This window comes from Vicugna pacos, chromosome 1 (assembly GCF_048564905.1).
Source record: "Vicugna pacos chromosome 1, VicPac4, whole genome shotgun sequence".
NCBI classification, from domain to species: domain Eukaryota; kingdom Metazoa; phylum Chordata; class Mammalia; order Artiodactyla; family Camelidae; genus Vicugna; species Vicugna pacos.
The window spans coordinates 34,540,215-34,558,749 of record NC_132987.1 but is presented as its reverse complement, the minus strand read 5'-3'; the positions used below and the strand labels follow the sequence as shown (position 1 = coordinate 34,558,749).

At 41.4% G+C, this 18,535-nt stretch overlaps 1 protein-coding gene across 8 annotated transcripts in view; it reads right to left on the bottom strand.

The window, feature by feature from the left end:
• Positions 1 to 18,535, bottom strand: part of SCHIP1 (schwannomin interacting protein 1) — a 141,560-nt gene that overhangs the window by 39,453 nt on the left and 83,572 nt on the right. Inside the window, exon 1 of one of the 8 annotated variants that reach the window (XM_072960078.1) lies at positions 12,417 to 12,701. The exons of 6 other annotated variants lie outside the window; for them this stretch is intronic. In XM_072960078.1, the coding sequence (XP_072816179.1) occupies positions 12,417 to 12,446 (30 nt within the window). In that variant the 5' untranslated portion in view covers positions 12,447 to 12,701. Of the gene's footprint in view, positions 1 to 1,161; positions 1,662 to 12,416; positions 12,702 to 18,535 lie in introns of those variants that run through there. One more of the 8 variants, XM_072960071.1, reaches the window with a different exon arrangement.

The window sequence follows — 18,535 nt, the reverse complement described above, 5'->3', positions numbered from 1 at the left end:
GATTACTGAGGGTCCCAAGTATCTTTTGTACACCCACTTCCAGCAGGAGGGGACATCGGAGAGGTGTTAGGATTTCAGGACTCTGAGCACTTATCCCCTCGGGCCCTCACTTCCTTCTCGGGGATCACAAGGGACGAAAAGCATGCAGAGCAACGTGGCAGGTCACTCAAACCATATTTAAACGTCAGCTTCTGGAGAAAGAACATAAACTATTGCAAACTGCTCTAAGAAAGTATATACTTAAAACAGCCCCCATACTCACACATAATTATGGCTATAAGATCTAAACTGCCATATTTTACATTATTATTCTTAAAGCGCTATCAAAATAGAAGTTTCCATCTCAATCTAGGGGGAAAAAAGTTAGTGACATATTTTGGATCAAATTAAAATTTTAGGAGCAAGTTTTACTGTTTTAGGATATTGGCCTCTGAGAGAAAAGAGGTCTTTCTTTCCAGTCCATGATGGAAGGGCCCTAATTCTTCATACTGTGCTGTGTTGTGACCCACACTTGACTTACGGAAAATAATAAGGTGGGTGGACGTAGTGTTTAGCCTTCTGTGGACAGACAAGCATATACTTGTAGTTTAATTTCACAACCTCACCCGTATAACTAAAGTTATTTTTTCTTGGGCCTGTTATTACCAGACAATGACCATATAAAACATACCAAAAATATATTTACTGACTTTCCCAAATAAAAAGGCAAGCAAAGAATTAGCAGACATGGTAACAATTTTTTTAAATTCCACACTTCTCTTAGTAAAACTTTATATTTTTCATAAGGTCAAACTTAGATAGATTACACATGCTAGTAATTGTTTCTTGCAGGTAAGCTGTCAACATGTCAATAATTTTAAAACTACTCCTTTACATAAAAAGCCTGCTTACAAACTATTGCATCACAGATTTTTTTTTCCAACCTCAGAATAACAACATGTGTCTTCCAGTTACTGCTATAATATATTAATGAATACAAGCTGGGGAAAGTAGAAAGAACTGTCCCAGCTCAATGCATTTGATTCTGTGCATTCAGCTTTCCTGAATATATTACGGCAATGGCCACTGAGTGTGGAATTTGGCCACTCCTCAAGGGTGATCTTTCTCCCCGTTAGAAAAATGGTCCGATTGTTTACAAACAAAAGAGCTCTCTCCCCTTACCTTTTTATAATTCCCCTCCATATCCAATGGGGATTCTTGACTGATGATGTCATCCATTCCATCACTGTCCAAATTCATCCTTTAACTCTTTAGAATTTCACTTAAGAAATAACCTCCCATGAATCCTGATAGGCTGAAGTTGTCCAGAACCCTGGTGGCCGCTCATGCTGCCATGGAGAGCCAGCTAAGAGTCTGTGTCTGGCCGTGCGGTGACCTTGGCCCCCTCTGTCCCAGAGACACCGCCCCGCCCGGCCTCCCCGTCTGTCCTGTGCTCTGGCACAGGGGCGGCTGCTGTTCTCCGAGGCTCCCTCTGCTCTGACACACGGCTGGTGGAGAGTCCAGCCTTCCCACGTCTGCTGCCACCTTTGATCTCGTCTAGATTCCTCTCCCCAGTACCTTTCCAACCCCCAATCAAGAAAAAGCTGATTCAACTCCCCAACTTTCCCGTCCAGGGCTGAGTGTGGACAGGAGTTCTGCGAGGAATCCAGCAACCTTATTCTGAACCAGGGTAGAGTGTACAGGATAAAAATAGATGCAAAAGCCCAGCCTCGCAGACTTCACTGGTGAGTTAAAAGCCGGGTGTATCCCATGACAAAACTAAACAGTATAATTTTAAAGCTAACCTGTAAGACAGATGCTAGCTTTGCCCACCCCACCCGCCTGCCTTTTCCCATAAACAATCGTTTCTTAAAATCAGATGTGAGAGTCTCATCTTCAGGGAAAAACCCTAGAACAAGAATGAAATTTACTTCCAACACAGAGAAGGACCCACTGCCCCAGGATCGGCGCTTTGTTCTATTAATATAGGCGAGAGAAAAAGATCCATCAACTTTTCTTTAAAATTCCGCCAGTGGTGGGTTTTTCACAAAAGAGGACATTCCTTTCTGCTGCTCTGTCTACCCTTTTCCCATGGCTTTGCGTTTTGTTTACTGGCTTCACATACAGAGGAGGAAAAGGCCCACAGCTGGAGGATGTTTTGATGCAAGAAGCAGACAAACAGAAGTCCACACGCAAACGCACACTCCTCGTTATGGAACTACTGTGGCTGTGAACTCTATAACCAGTATTTTTTTTTTTTAAGTCACTGTTTGCGGGAGAAATGGGCCAAAGAAGAACTGAGAGGCCAAGGCCCCGTCTAGCAGCACAATCTTACGCTCTGACACGCTCAGGCAGAAAGCAGCGAATGTACCAGTCGACAGGCTTCCCAATGCGATTTCTTCACCAACCTCAACACTGTTAAGAGTTTTTTTCTTTTCAGTTGTTTTTATTGATGTATAGTTGATTTACACTTAGTTTCAGGCGTACGGCAAAGCGATTCAGTTATACATGTACATATAGATATGTATAAACCTTTCAGATTCTTTTCCATTACATATTATTACAAGAAATTGAATGTAGTTCCCCGTGCTGTACAGCAGGTCCTTGTTGTTTGTCTATATTATATATAGTAATGTGTATCTGTTAATCCTCAACTCCTAATGTATCATAAATTGGCATCTGAACCACTGCTGACATGGTCACATTCAGTTGTCTACTACTTCTCTCCACAAATTAAAAAAAAATCAATTTGTAGGAGACTTGTGGCCTAACTGTGTCTCAATGTAATTCATGGCAATGAAAGCAAATGCCTTCTTCTGCAGCCCCTGACCCAGATCCAAGGCCTCCCTTCACCCCACCGCCGTCTCCCTGCCTCAGACACCCCGAGGGAATGACTTGCACCTCGGTCAGACAATATGATGACAAGTTGCATCTCCTGAGCCACACTTGCCTTCGTGCAGAGCGTCTCCCTAGCAGAGATCTCCCTTGTCTTACTCTCAGCCAGACCCCAGGACCCTCACTCTGGACGAGGGTCCCACCATCTGCACGTGAGAAGCCCAGTACACCGTGGCCTGTAAGGCCATGCTGGCCACCAAGTGCTCCCCCAGGGTGGGTGTTCCCTACACCGAAGAATTCTCCAAAGCTAAGGTTTTGTGGTTAAAATAAAGGATGCTCTGCTTTGAAGGCACTTTACACATGCCTCTTACATATGCCTTTGCCCCTCACAGAACCGCTCTGAGGTAGATATTATTATCAGTTGCATTTTATAGTGGAGTGAGAACCCAGTGAGGATAACTACTCGCCACTGGCGCAGTCTCTTGCTGATGGCCAGGCCCGAATTTGACCCTGGGCCCTCTGTGTCTGTGGCCACGTTCTCAACAGGCGTGCTAGACCGCCTCCCACTGGCTGTCCCAGTAAGAAACAACTGTACCCAATTAAATCATCAAGCATAGTTTTTAAAAATCAGGATTTAATACAGAGTGAATTCCGGCAGGTCTCACACAGCAATACCACATATGGATTTGACTTCCTAAATCACACACCTGGAACAGCAGTGTGTACCACCGCTATCCCCTGATGGTCAGATCTCAAGATAGGAAACAAAAGCTCCTTCACTGATGGTCATGACTTAGCACACTGCATAGTGAATTCTCCTTTCGAGTTTACCTTGTTGTTTTCAGAGCCACAAGGGTTTCCTTCCAACACCGTTAGGGTTGCTAGCCTTTCTCAAAGGGGGCAGAAATTTGTGTTTATTCAGCTCGTTTTCTCTACAGCGTCTAGACACTGCCTTCTACACGTTAAGTGGACGATGAAGAGCTGTTGAATAAATATGTGAACAGAGGAGAAAGGTATGTGTTGCTTACAGTCTTTCCTCGGAGTGCCGCCCCCAGAGGAAACATGAATAGCTCATAAGAGTGCTTTTCAACCCAGATCTTCTCTGGAAACCACATACATTCAAAAGGTAAAAATGAGTCTGCTTGCGTTGAAGGAGGGGGCCTACCACGAATTTGAGGAATTTCACCCTCTTACCGGGGTTAGTATCCTACCTACAATCAACAGCTAACATGGATGCAATTATACAAATTTAGATCTTATAAGACCTAGTAAAATACGTAAAACTATAATCCTAATTGCTGACATCTTTTGACTTTAGCAGGGTTGTCTGAAATAGACAGTTAAAATTACTGAACTCTCACTATTAATTATGCATCTGCATACACATAATCCAGTTACTTGAAATACACTAATAATATATTGACCACATACATACATCTATACATATAAGCACATACATTAATAAGCTAGTACCCTTTGCAGAAGGGCATCTCAAAATCCGAGATGGAAATTTCTCAGCCATACAATAGCAACAAGGAGTAGCACTAAGAAAGAAATAAAGACCACTCCCCCCTCTACCTTCTACAGCTTTTCTTGGCATAAGTGATTCCCTAATAAGTACTATACAGAGGCAAGCAGTAGAACATCTCCTGAACCTTGGACCCCAGTGGTGGTGGATTCACTTTGCACCCTCCCTAAAGAAGTGCTTGGCATACAGGCTCATAGCACAGACCCTATCCAGAAGGCGCTGTACCACTGCTGTCTGGATGGTTTGTTCTGGCTTAAAATGTCTGATATTTTCCTAACACGTGGACTGACCTTTGATGTCTTCTAGAGCTTTCCCTCTCAAAGTGTGTCCTCCGACCAGAGTATCCACATCACCCGGGAGCTTACTGGAAATGCAAACTCTCAGGTCCCACCCCAGACCGGCTGAATCAGAAAATGCACTTCGAAAAGAACTCTAAGATTTTTGAGTGCACTTAAAATTTTAGGAGCACAGCTCTAGACCTTGAAAAAAATTCATTATAAGTCATTATCCTTCTATTTTAGATCATATTTCTAGGCATGATGGCAAGATCCTGGCTTTAGGTGCTTGGGATCAACACTAATCAATTTCACTTCCATGAGGGCCAAATGAACGCAGGAATGGAAAAAAACAAAACAAAACACCACCTCGGAAGGCTTGAGCTGACAGTGTTTGGCGGTTTTGCAGTAGCTATGCAAACGAGGATAACAGCCACTCTTTCTCCCTACAGAGAATTTCCTCTGGTTCCTTCCTCTCCTGCTGCCCTCTCTAAAACGAACTGTGCTGGCAAAACATGGACCCAGATACTAATGATTCCCCTTAGAAAATGTACACATAGCCACTTACAATCTCAGAGGTTGAAAGGGCCTCTTCTCGCCCCCCTGCCCTGAAATTCAAGGACTAGAACGGAGAGCTTCAGTTGCCTGTCAAGGCGCACTGGTCATGTGAGCTAATGCTTTTAAATGATCATTATCGGCCACTGGTGGAAATTATTGACTCTGAGAACACCAACCCCATTACTGAGAAATCACTTATGCATTGTCAAAAGATTTTCCTATTCATCAATAGAAACTCTACCTCATCCCGATTAACCCTTTAGCCTCCCACCGCCCTTCCTTATGCCCTAACATCCAAATTCCACGTGCTATACAAACTGACACCTGGTTTATATCTTTCCAAAAAAATAACTTTTCCCCTTCCGTGCAATGTTTGTCTAAATTTGCTTTGCTTTTCAAATAAGGTAGTCTGATAGCTAGATAAACCATGAAAATCTGCATGTGATTTTGCACTGGACTTTTCAGTGTAGGTTTAAAAAGTTAAAATAATGGCATTGGGAGTGTGGAGTGGAGGAGGTTGAATGTGTTGGGAGTAGACAGAATGCCAGTGGTTTACCCATATCAGAAAAACTGAGGGCCAGAGACATCAATCTTCTTATCCAGCTGAAAGCCTGAGCGTAAGACACTCGGCTGTGGTCACCTGGACGACGGCAGCACAGCTTCCGAGGGGGCCCAACATTAATGCTCTCATCATGTTTCCCTTTGTTCTTAGAATTCTCTTCCCATTAGCGGCCCTCCTACATACACTGATTGTCACTAGGTCTTTTGATGGTTATTTTCTTCTGAATTCAAGCAATTTCGTCAAAGTACTTTCTATTTCAAGAAGCTTGGTAATTTCTGATGCTTCTAGATAGCGCACAGGGGAATACTAAGTACACCAAGATTTCAAATTTTCCCTTGGTATAGAGAATATAAATAAATAGTAGGATATGGCGCTATTAGTGTTGAGCTTCTGCATGTGAAATCTTAGTTACCTAAGATTGTGCCTGTGTGTCTGGGAAAGTGGGGTCTCTATTCTTTAAAAATCATGGATGCACTTATATGCACCACAGCAATGTTCCCATTTTCTTCCCATCCCCCATCTCCACCCACTTTCCTAGAAAAATACTAAGCTTTTGGCTTAAAATATGCATTGCATATTCATTTCTTAAAAATCGCTTGATGTCTAAATCATGATGTTTGAGGCCCCAGTGCTACTTTAAATAGGAGCGATGCACTTGTACTAAATTTCTATTTCCGATCAGGCCCATAACTGAAGCCTTGTTGAAATGATTTTTTCCCACATTTAGACAGATAACTGTGTTTCTTTTGTGATAAAACATATGTTAGATTTTCAGATATACTGACTAAAAACAAGTGGAGATAAGTTTATATCCAGAATTATTTTCTTAATTTTAAAGGTGATAGATACATTACTACTGCCTCAGAGAAACAGTGTCTCAACAGGGCAAAACACAGCTACACCCGAACCAGGCAAAAGAATGAAGACAAAAAGTATTCGTCGATACTATTAACTATGGGGAGCAAAGTTCTCAATCAAATAAAAATCTATAGAACAAGACAGAAAAATAGCATCATTGAACTTATAGTTTATTTATTTACTTTTCATTGAGCTTAGATTTCAAAGGCTGTATCAAATAATGCACTAAAATGCTATGAAATTTCCATTAGGTCAATATATTTTTTTCCCTTCTGTGGATGAAACCAGGCTTAAATTGAGCGGAATCTTAAATGAAGTCAAATTTGATACCTTGTTTTCTCATTCACAGGAAGAGGGGGTTGGGAAATGAGCCCTCACTTGGCTTGGTGTCAAGAGGGACAGACTATATTTCCTTTGTTAACCATTAAATAACCCACCACAATCTGGGCATGAAGACCGGTTTACTACTTTCTCCAGCAAGAACTTTTAAAATATCTTGATGTACTACTTAAATTGATATGCTCTTGAGTTTTAGCACTTGAGACCAACATAGGACATCTTTTGTTTTATGTGCTGGATGTGACACTTCAACTAGGCTGAAACATTTTGCCCAAGAAATATTTGGTATTTCAGGAAGCAGTAAAATGATCCCCCTCTATGGTAAAAAGATTGTGAAAACTTTGCAAAATTCAATCTATTAAGAAAGGCGGCTTGAGGATGCGAACCTGCCTCCACTGACCACAGATATCTTGAAAAATGCTTGGGGATGATCAGGAGGGTCATCTCGGGAAACTTCTCTTGGTGAAGGAGGGGTAGGTGCGGAGGCCCGTTCTTAATGCACTGTCTCTGGGAAGGGTGGGATGTCTGTCTCTTTCCTTTTGTTCCTCGCTCCTTGTCCCCCATCTTGACATGTGGGATGCTGGCAAATGGCCAACACAGGCTCATAAGCCAGGTACCAGGAGTCGCGAGTCAGCTTCATCAACCCCCTGCTGCAGTGCACGCATTGGAGCTTCTCTCTGCTGTTAGGATGCAAAACCCTGATCCTGGGGACTCACGACAGCACCGGCTGCAAAAAATGCAATTCAGTCCAACACCTATTTATTGAACACATACTCTGTGTGTAGGGCTGAAAATGAAAACTGTGCCTTTGCCCTCAGGAAGCCTGTTGTCTAATGGGGGATACGGACTTAGATGTCACTAGCTGTAAATGGGATCTGACAAAAGTAAAAACAAAGTGCACTGAGAAGGAGAAAGTTTCCAGAATGAGGTGGCATTTGAGCCTTAAGGTGCATCAGCTTGCAACAGGTAGAAGCAGGTGTGTGGGTGGCAGACCGTCCAGGCGGAGGCATCACCGCAAAGAAAGTGAATTGATGGCAACATAGGTGCAGGAGTGCAGGGTTTGGAGGGAGGTGTGTTTCTGCCCAGGGTTCAGATCATGGTTAGGCCTTGAATGTCATGCAAAGGGGTCTGAAATTTATCCTAAAGAAAATGGGGGAGCATTAAAGATTTCTATTGCGCTTCTTCAGGCCCAGGTGTGTGTTTGGAGAAGAGTCTCTTTATGATCCCGAGGGAGGAAAAAGATGAGAGCCATCTTCGTATCATTTTACCTTTTCCCTTCTAAGCCTCCATTCCCACAGTAGCTAAGAATGTGAGGGGTGGGCTCTATGTCGGAGGTGGTCATGAGGGAATTTAAGCCCTGGCAAGACAGGGATGAAAGCATGTCATTGTTTTGATAGACGCACTAATCCCTAAAACCAACTGTAGGGAAAGAGGAGAAAATATTTGGGAGTTTTTACAAAATGGAACTCTGACCTAAGGTTGTGCTTTCAAGTGAACAATATTTCAAAGCTTTCTATCAGAGACCGTTTAGAAGGATCTGGCCTCTTGAAGGCTGCCAGGCCTGAAGCTGTGGGCAAGGCTCTTTCCTGAAGAGATTGGCTTCCTCCCAAGACTGGAAAATGGAGGTCGATAGCTCTATCTTTTAACACGGCTACGACTGAAAATGACAACATACACCTCAGTAGCCTCTGTGCTAATGTAAATCCTGGGAGGGAGAGAAGCACATGAAGAGGATGACGACGTGAGAACCTTTAAAAGCAAAACCACCATGAGAAATTCTGCCAGAGAATTTCTCTCTGATCATCCCTGCTTGGATTAGGCTGTTCAAAGCACGGTACACCAGAAATTGACACAACACTGTAATTTAGTGGGGAGGGTATAGCTCAGTGGTAGAGTGCAGCGCTTAGCATGAGCAAGGTCCTGGGTTCAATCCCTGGTACCTCCATTAAAATAATAATAATTAATAAATGGATAAATAAACCTAATTACCTCTCCCACAAAATTAAAAAAATAAATAAATAAAACATATGTTAAAAGACAAACACAGTGCATCCATCCGTCTCATCCTGCATCCATCCACCTAGCCCTTGGAAGCAGCGAAACCCTTTTTCAAAACAGTCATCTATTTGCAAAAGCAGTCTATGGGAATCAAGTATATGTCTGTATATTAGCAATAAATAATTGGGAGGTGAAGTGACGCATGGCTTCCCTGGGCTGCTTGACAGTCTTCACTGAGCCCTTTATGTGTATCAGAAGAAGGTGGCTCCTAATTCATGGTGACTGACTTGTTTAGGCGGAAAGATGCAGAAAGGACCTGCCAACTCTCACACCAGTATGTTAACCAGGAAAAAATCCCATTTCACAGATGAGAAAAGTGACAATAGGGGATAATCTGACCCACAGACAATGAAACCAGTGCAGGCTAATGGTGGGGGCTGGGAGGGAGGGGGATTGAAAGTCACCCCAATGGCCATCAAAATGTAAGAAAGCACAGCGCTCTAGTACATTTACAGTGCTTTTCTTCTTAGTCTGTTTTATATACAGTAGGCATAGCCATTCATATTGTTTGCGAGCTTGTTCCTAGCACTGGGAGAGCAGAGGGACACAAACATAAAAACCCCTGCCCTTGGCGAGCGTCCATGGAGTGAGGGAGATGGAAAATAAACAAGTACATTATGTCGTCTGATCGGTGGTGATGAGTGCCAACTACAAAAATAAATTAGGGAGTGTCATAGAAATATTGGGATGGAACTGGGGAGTTGGAAGTTGACATAGTAAGTCCAGAGAAGGCCTACACAAGAAGGTGACATTTGAGCAAAGATCTGAAAAGCCAGTGAGTAAGCCATGGGGGTTGTGGACAGGACAAATACAGGATGCCCAGGGGAATGTGAATTCCAGATAAACAGAGAACAATTTTTGTAGTATAAGCATGTCCTAAACACTGTAGATTGTCTGCTAAATCTGCAACCCTACACGGGGGTCCCTGAAGGACACACACCCTGGGCAGGAGGGGCAGCATGTGCAGGGCCAGGCCGGCACGGGAAGAGGGGGGAATGGGGTGGGGGTGGGGAGGTGAAGGGGACACGTGGGAGAGGAGTTCGTGCAGAGTCAGGGGCGAGGAAACGTAAGGTCCTGGGAGCCCCGGGAGGACGTGGGCTTTTTTCTCTGAGGAGAATTTTGAGATGATGACAGGCTCTGACTTAGGTCTTAAAAGACTCTTCTGAATACTGTGTTGAAAACAGACTACAGAACGGGGGCAAGGGCAGGAGCAGCACCAGTTAGAGGACGTTATTGCTCTAATGATGATGATGATGATGATGATGACAACAACGGTAATAGTAACATACACCTAGGCACGTGCTCCAAAACGGGCAAATACGTTTGAGGGGTAGCCTCTGAAGCCCCATTCATGGACTCGCCACTAAGAGACCTTGGTTTACATTTATGCAGGAAAGGAATCACTCCTACAAATAAATTCCTTCTACTCACTAAAACACTAACCCAGGAATTTGCTTTACCATTGCATTATCGTCCTTGAGAGTAAATAAATAAATAAATGTAAATAAATATAAATATATTTTCATATATATATGAAAAGGGGAAGTTTCTGAACGACAACAAACACACTGTCGATATCACCAGTGACCATGATAAAATCAAGCCAAGAACTTTCTGAGTCCAAAGGCACATGGTGCCAGGTGGGTTCTAAAACTAAGGTTCTAAGTAGGATTGAGACTTGGCTTCAATCCTTTAATGTTTTTGCTTTGGCTGAGTTATGAATCAAGGGAGAGCATTTTAAAAGGACAGACCCAGGAAGGTAGGTCTATAAAACCCCATGAAGATGCAGAATCTATTGCCCATTATTATCTGCCTAATGCATTTAATTTTATTGTGAAACTAAGCAATAACTATTTTAAAACTATTGAACACACATTGACAGTGTAATATGTTGCAGTTCATGTAAAATAAAATTAATCTGTCTTCCTCTGGAAGCAGGGGGCTAACAAAATCCCTCCTCTTCAGATGAAATTGCTGCTACTGGACCAATTTTTGACTTGTAAAACCAGTGATTCCATGTTCAAACTAATGAAAAGATATAGGGAATAATCTTACAGTATCTTGCCTTTCAAAAATTACATCACATAGCTTCTCTGAAAGGTGAGCAGAAAAAGGATTTTAATTATTATAGTAATTTAATCACCTGGAGCCATGCCATAAGTAGGCTCAGCTCTCCACTCCCCAACTCTGTATTCTGTGTAAGTCAAGTTTTGGCTGTTTCCTCAGCATCATGCCCCCTTTCTCATGGAAAAAATTTCCATGAAGCATAAATCTGATGTCTAGGATCTAAGGACCTAAATATACCATAAAGTGAAAATACTGTAAGACAAGCCTACAATGACAACATTCCAATGATTAAGCAGAGAAAAAAGTATACAAATATATTTTCTCAGCACAGTTAGCTGAGAAAAGATTGCCTTGAGTCTTGTGAGATGTACCTGTATACATTTACCACTGTGAAATCCGATCTTAGAAGAAACACCTGCTGGTCTCAGGTAACCTACCTCACACAAGGAAGAGGCATTGTTAAATCAGAGAAACGGTCCCTCAGAGCTTCTAAAGTCGGTCAGTTGAGTAATACCCTGACATTAACTATCCAGGGCTTGGACTAGCCCTGCTTACTGCTGCAAAGAGCAGTTTGTTTGAGAAAATTCTCGTTGTCTGTTTACAACGAGGATACTTTCAATGTTGCCTCTACAGTCTCAGTCACAGGAAAGACTTATTAATACTCCAGAACTGGCCTTTTGAAATCATCCAAGTGTTTAACTCAAAACTCCAGATAGATAGCAAATGGGCACACAGATGAATATATCTTCCTAAAATTTTTCTGTTTGGAGTTGTTTATGCATGTTGGTACCTTAATTCTTATTTACTAGCCATTTGAAACAACATACTAGTAAAAATAAGTTTGGAAAGACACACAAGTGCAACTTTAAACGTCAAGTGCATGCCAGCTGATTTTTGAAAATCTCTCAGGTCATCAATTATTACTTCCTATTTACATAATTCCCTTAAAGACAATCTTAAAAACTGGATGTGAAGGCACTCATGCCCTATGCAGTGAGCAAAAATCATATTTTTCAATATTATCTATGTGAAATTCCAACCAGATTTGCCTTCTCCAAAGCCCCTTAAATTCAATTACAGTTCAAAGCAGTTCCTCTTCTTTGCTCAGACATACAGAATGTGCACAGATCACCTCAGTGGATTTCACATATGCTTTAAAGGCCAAAGAAGCAGTGTTTTCTGCCCCATTACTCCCCAGAAAATCTAATTACAATTCAGGTACTGTATGCGATGTAGGCCAGGAGTGGAAGATGGCAAAATCCCTTGAAAATCCGGAAAGAGGCAACCTGCTGCTTTGGAAGAGGAAGGCCTCCTCTCCCAAAGGATGCCGGCCTCTCAATCAGGCTTTAAATCTTACCTGATACGAACAGTTCTCCTGATGTACCATCTCAGTGCATCCTAGGGCGCAGACCCCGAAGCAGGACTGCTCAGCGAGGCTGCGGAGGGAAAGCGCAGAGCATCCACTGGCGGAGAGAACGCCCTGGGAAGGCAGGGGCTCCCCGCAGATTAAAATGGATGCTGTTTCGCTGATCAACCTGCGCAGTGGCACTGCCTGTGCCGGGAAGCGCGCAGCGAGCCGAGCTGCTCTCCTCGGAAACCAGCAGTGAGGCTTACAAACATGGAGCTAGGACTGGGCTGGGGGAGGGGGCGCGCTCATCACTGGCACAATCAGCCAATTATATTATAGGCACAAAGAAAAGGATCAGTCTGGGGCTGGTGTGACCTTCTGGTGCTTTATGAAGGCAGTTAACTGATGTGGAAACATTCTAGTCCTCATTAAAGGGAAAAAGGCCAGCGAGGGAGAGAGAGAAACAGACAGAAACAAATCAATGTTGCAGTTAAGTATTTCTAACCTCCGGCATCATCCTTCCTGCCCAGATGCTGCTTGCATGGTGCTTACAGAGAGGCCCTGGGCATCGTTTCAGAACTTTTAACATGAGAAAGAGAAAACAATCCTTTCTGAATACCGACACTGAAGGGATGTTCTCTGTGTTGAGTGTTTGAAGTGTTTGTCAACTTCATAGCTAAAGGGAGGGGTCTTCATTCTTTTAAACAATATAATTTTGTTAATTCTTTTGCTTTCCTACTTATTTTTGGCTCTTATCTGCTTTTTAAGTCAAACAGAAATAAGATGAAATGATTACTCCTATAATTTTGGGGGGTGATAAAGTTTATTAAAGTATCAAAGTTAGTATATAATTCATTCATTTCATGAAAATGAAACTAAGCTGCAAGTTTTTTTTTGAAAATAAGGCCATATATATATACATTACCCAATGCTGTGACTTGAATATATAGCCACATCCAATATAGCACATGTGCTCTTAGAGATAGCCTTTTTCACCTAAGAGACAGTAATGAAAGGATTCTGGACTTGCAGATAGTAATCAAAGGAAACACAGGTTGGATCATAGCTGTCTCTGGGAAAAAGGGGAGCCAATTTCTGAAATACTTCAGGGCCATTCTAGGATTTTAGGATATATAAAGGGGAAAAATTAGACCTGTAAATTGAAAAAAATTTTTATTTATTAATTTTTATTTATTAGTTATTAATTTTTAAATTTTTGAGGGGAGGTAATTAGGTTTACTAATTTTTATTTATTTATTTATTTTTTAATAGAGGTACTGGGGATTAAACCCAGGACTTCATGCACGCGAAACACATCCTCTACCACTGAGCTATACCCTCCCCCAGGCCTATAAATTTTTGAAGCTAATTTAATGACAGGAAACTTAAAAAAAACACACACAATAAAATTTCCTTATCTATATTCTTCAGTTGCCATAGGCAACTCATTTTGTTGTTTCTTTCTTTTCTTTTTCTTTTTTAATCAGTCATTTTTTTGAGGGGGAGGAGGTAATTAGGTTTTTATTTATTCTATTTATTTATTTTAATGGAGGTACTGGGAATTGAACTCAGGACCCTGGGCACGCTAAGCAGGCGCTCTACCACTGAGCTATACCCCTCCCCCCACCTTGTTGTTTCTCGATAAAATAGCCCTGAGCACATAAATGGTACTCAATAAAATCTTGACTAAATTTAAACTGTCAAATTTGAAAAAATTCAATAGAGACATTATTTTTAAGCTATTTTAATATATCTACATCTATTTAGCTTCTTAAAAATTCTTACTAATAACTGCAAAGTCTTCGTTATGCTACTGATAGAGAAAAACAAGTACTTTCTGCCTGAGGAATGAAGCCAACATGTTTGACAGGTTTTCTTTTGAGCTCTATCTTAAGGAATGCTGAGAGTTTGTGTTAGGACTATTTGGTGATCTATTTTTAATTTTATAGCAACACTCTGTTGCTTGGGGAAAGAGACAAATGGATTTTTCGAAAAATTCTTAATCTTTGCGATTTGAGGTTCTGACAGGAGAAAAGTACGCTACCTGAGTTCAACTCCTGACACACACTCACAAGCCTGGCTGCAGCTTCCTGGTCAGGAGAGTGGAAAGGTGGCAGGGATGGCCCAGCTGACGATGCCACAGACTCACATTTCAGCACCAGCCCATCAGATTCAAAGGAAAAGCACTCTGGACATGCACCCTGCAAAGCTCACAGGCCTTCTCCTTGAGCATAGAGGGCGCTGGGCCACTTAACATGTGCAAGACTTTTTAGGCCTTTTTGTTGGCAGGTGGCACAACGAAAGCTTCGTGAACGAAGCAGAAGCCTGAGCTAGATTATGAGTCTTCTTCTTTTTCCTTTTTTTTTAGTGGAATTAAACCCAGGACCTGGTGCATGCTAAGCGTGCACTCCACCACTGAGCTATTACCCTACCGCTAGATTATGAGTCTTCTTAAAGAGATGAAGGAAAGAGGACAGAAACGCTTCAGGGAAAGGAAACAACACGCAACACACCTCGCGCCCAAACTCCATCCCTCCCGGGAGGTTGAGCAATCCATACAGCACAGAGACAGGCAGAGAGACGTCTGTGGGGAGCGCCCTGCTATACAGCCGCCCAGATGGAGGCTCTGGAATCCTAAGTATGCGCAAGGGAAAAAAAAGTCAGCCAAAGTAAAAGTTGCTTTTGTGAGGTAGCAAATAAGATGAAATGGAGATCTTGGACCTTATCTAGAAGGCACAATCCCAACTTTTCAAGACAAAACAGGTTTACTTCAAAGGCTGTTAAAATTTTCTTCAAGTTACAACTTTGACAATCTATGACCTTAAGACTCAGGAACATGCTTTCAAGCTGGACAAGGCCTAAAAAGTCACTTCCTGGACTCTGTTCTCTTCTGAAAACTGAAGGCTCTGGGATATATTACATAAGCTCCTAAAGACATTTATCATGTGTTATTAAAAAAAGAAGAAGAAGAAGAAGCCTAAACATGATCCCACTCTTCACAGTTGCTAGTCCATAAATAGTGGAAATGACTCAGAGGTGGCTCTGGGGGGAACAGACTTCTGACAATTGTATCCCAAATCCTGTCAAAAAACCTTCTCAAGCGATATAAACAAAACAAAACAAAAAGAAATGTATCAAGCCAGCTTCCCTTTATAGTCATTCATCTGAAAGGACTTTGTGTTATAATTTAAACAGAAACCTTTAAACAGAAACCAGCTGTTCCAAGAACATTTAAACTGGAATAACTTACCAGGCTACAGAAACATTTGTTATTTTTGGACTAAAAAATATTGATGAACTGTTTAAGTATGTCTGTGTAGCAGAGAGATTCTTTTTGCTTCTCAGGTCTTCACAACTTCCCTTCCCATAAAAAGTAGTGGGTTTCAGAATGAGATGGGACCTCAAGAGATACACTGTTATTTTCCAGACATGGAAACTGAGGTCTAAGAAAGTCATGATGTGCCCAAGAACACAAATCCTCCAACAGCAGCAAAAAGGCATCAAAGTAAGAAGAAGAAAAAAACCCTCCAGATTTTCTAGCCTCGCACCTTGTATATTCATATTAAAAAATCCTACATGAGGGCCACCAGACTTGGAGAAATAAACGTCTTTTTTACTGAGCCAATGTAGGCTGGCCTTGAAATCAAAATCTATCATAAGGTAAGGGTGGGGTTACAGAGTGGTTCTACCTAAATCTAAATCCAAGATATGTTTAAAAAGAAAAGGAATTAGAGTATTTCCTCATTAAGTTCCTGTTTCTGCCACCATGCAAACTATTACATCTCTAAATCTAGAAAAGGATTTCTTCATTTGATGGCAACAGAATGAAGATGGCCAACAGACACATGAAAAGATGCTCAGCATCACTAAGCATCCAGGAAATATAAATCAAAACCACAATGAGCTATCAGTTCACACTTTATCCAAATGGCTATCACCAAAAAGACGATGGACTACAAGTGTTGGAGAGGATGTGGAGGAAAGGAAATCCTTGTGCACTGTTGGTAGGGATGTAAACTGGTGCAACCACGATGGAAAACAGTCTGGAGGTTCCTCAAAAAAAAAAAAAAATCAGCCATTCAACTTCTGGGCATTATTCCCAAGAAAACAAAAACAATAATTCAAAAAGATTTATGCACCCTATGTTCATTGCAGCATTATTTACAGTAACCAAGATATGAAAGCAACGCAAGTGTTCATCTGTAGACTGATGGATAAAGAAGATGTGGCATATATATATATATTTCTCAGTCATAAAAAAGAAGGCAATCTTTTCATTTGTGACAACATGGATAGACCTAGAGGGTATTATGTTAAGTGAAATAGGTCAGACAGAGAAAGACAAATACTGTATGATTTCACTTGTATGTGGAATCTAAAAAACAAAACAAATGGACAAACATAACAAAACAGAAACAGACTCATAGACGCAGAGAACAAACAGGTGGTTGACAGGGGGAGGGGGTGGGAGGGTGAAAAGAAAAAAGGTAACTATGTGAAATAATGAATGCTAATTAGCTTGACTGTGGTCACCACTTCACAATGTATATTTATATGAAACCATCACATTGTACATTTTAAATATATACGAATTTTGTCAATTATCACTCAATAAAGCTGAAAAAAGATTAAAATAAATAAAAATTTAAAATAGCAACAGAATGAGGGTGGCTTTTTTTATAGGACAGTAAATATAGTGGTAAAAAGTCACATCTGCAGGTCATCTAAGCATATGATTTCCCAAGCGACTTACTGGGATCAGGGACTGACCTGGGAAGGGCGTAGAGAGCTTTCTGGCACAAACTGTATGACGTGGTAAGAGTTTGGATTACACAGAGTATACACTGGTCAAAACTCACTGAATAACAGGACTTGTGCATTCCATTGTATATAAAATTTACCTCAAAAGAATAAAAAAGATCTGGTTAACAAATTATGGACTCTAGTTAATGATATGCAGCTGAAGTATCTAGGCGGAGGCTTAGTGATGTCTGCAACTTACTTTGAAATGCATCAAACAAATGAGGTGAACTGATGAAAGGATGGGGGGATGGTGGGATGAAAAGCTGTGAGAAAGCAAGTTTAGTAGAACAGTAGCTGTAGAATCTGGATGGTGCCTAAATGCATATTCACCTAAAAAGCTTTCAGTTTGAAAAAGTTTGTAATGAAATGTTGGGGTTAAAAATGAAGTTAATGGGGGTGGGGAAAATGAGCAAGGAAGTCAGGGTCTTAAGCAGTAACTTTTAAGCTTTTCCTTAGGAATTTGTGGAAAGTAGACAGACATTTTGTAAGCTTTACATTGTGCTTCTTTACTGGACAGTGGATGGAAAGGACTTGTGAGGGAAATTAATCCTGTGCACATCAAGGGGAACTGGGTCCTTGAATGACTGGCCCAGAGAGCATCACAGTCAGTACCACCAATGACAGCAAACCTTAGGAAATGGCTTTACAGTTTACAAAGGACTTTCCCCGATGTCTCCCTTGACTCTTACAACCTTGCAGTTGAAACAAGTTCCTGTTAGTTGCCATGTGTAGAAGTGTCTCGGCTCCCATGGAGTTTGGTAAGGGAAATAAGGCATAAAATGACTGTACACAATGATGAACGAGTGAAGTACCACCAAAGAGATTTTGTTGTTTGCTCACTAGGAATTCAGGAGAGCACGAGAACTCTTAGCCAGGAGACTGCGATAATCTTGTTCATTTGGTTGTTGACTTTTGGAAGGTCTGTCTTTTCTATTTCTAGATTAATGTAAATTTTCTTAGAACTTGGATCTTGGTTGGTTTATTCAGGGCTATTATCCTCAACATTTGAAATAATACCTGGCATATAACAGGCTCTCAATATTTTTGCATGAATGAATAAATGATTTTGACCTGCAGAAAGTTATCTCATTGCTCTCAACTCAGTTTCCTCTTCTTTAAACTAAGGGTGTTAATTCTGGGTTTATGGGGTTGATGACAGGATAAAATGAGAAAAACATGTAAAACAGCTCCTAGGGGCACAGACAAGAAACATAAATGGATTTTTTTGCCCTATTTTATTGAAAGGCAATAACAACAGTCCAAGGAATAAAGAGAGGACTGAAGGATGGTGGTGACAGTGGGAACGGGAAGTTAAAGACAGAAGG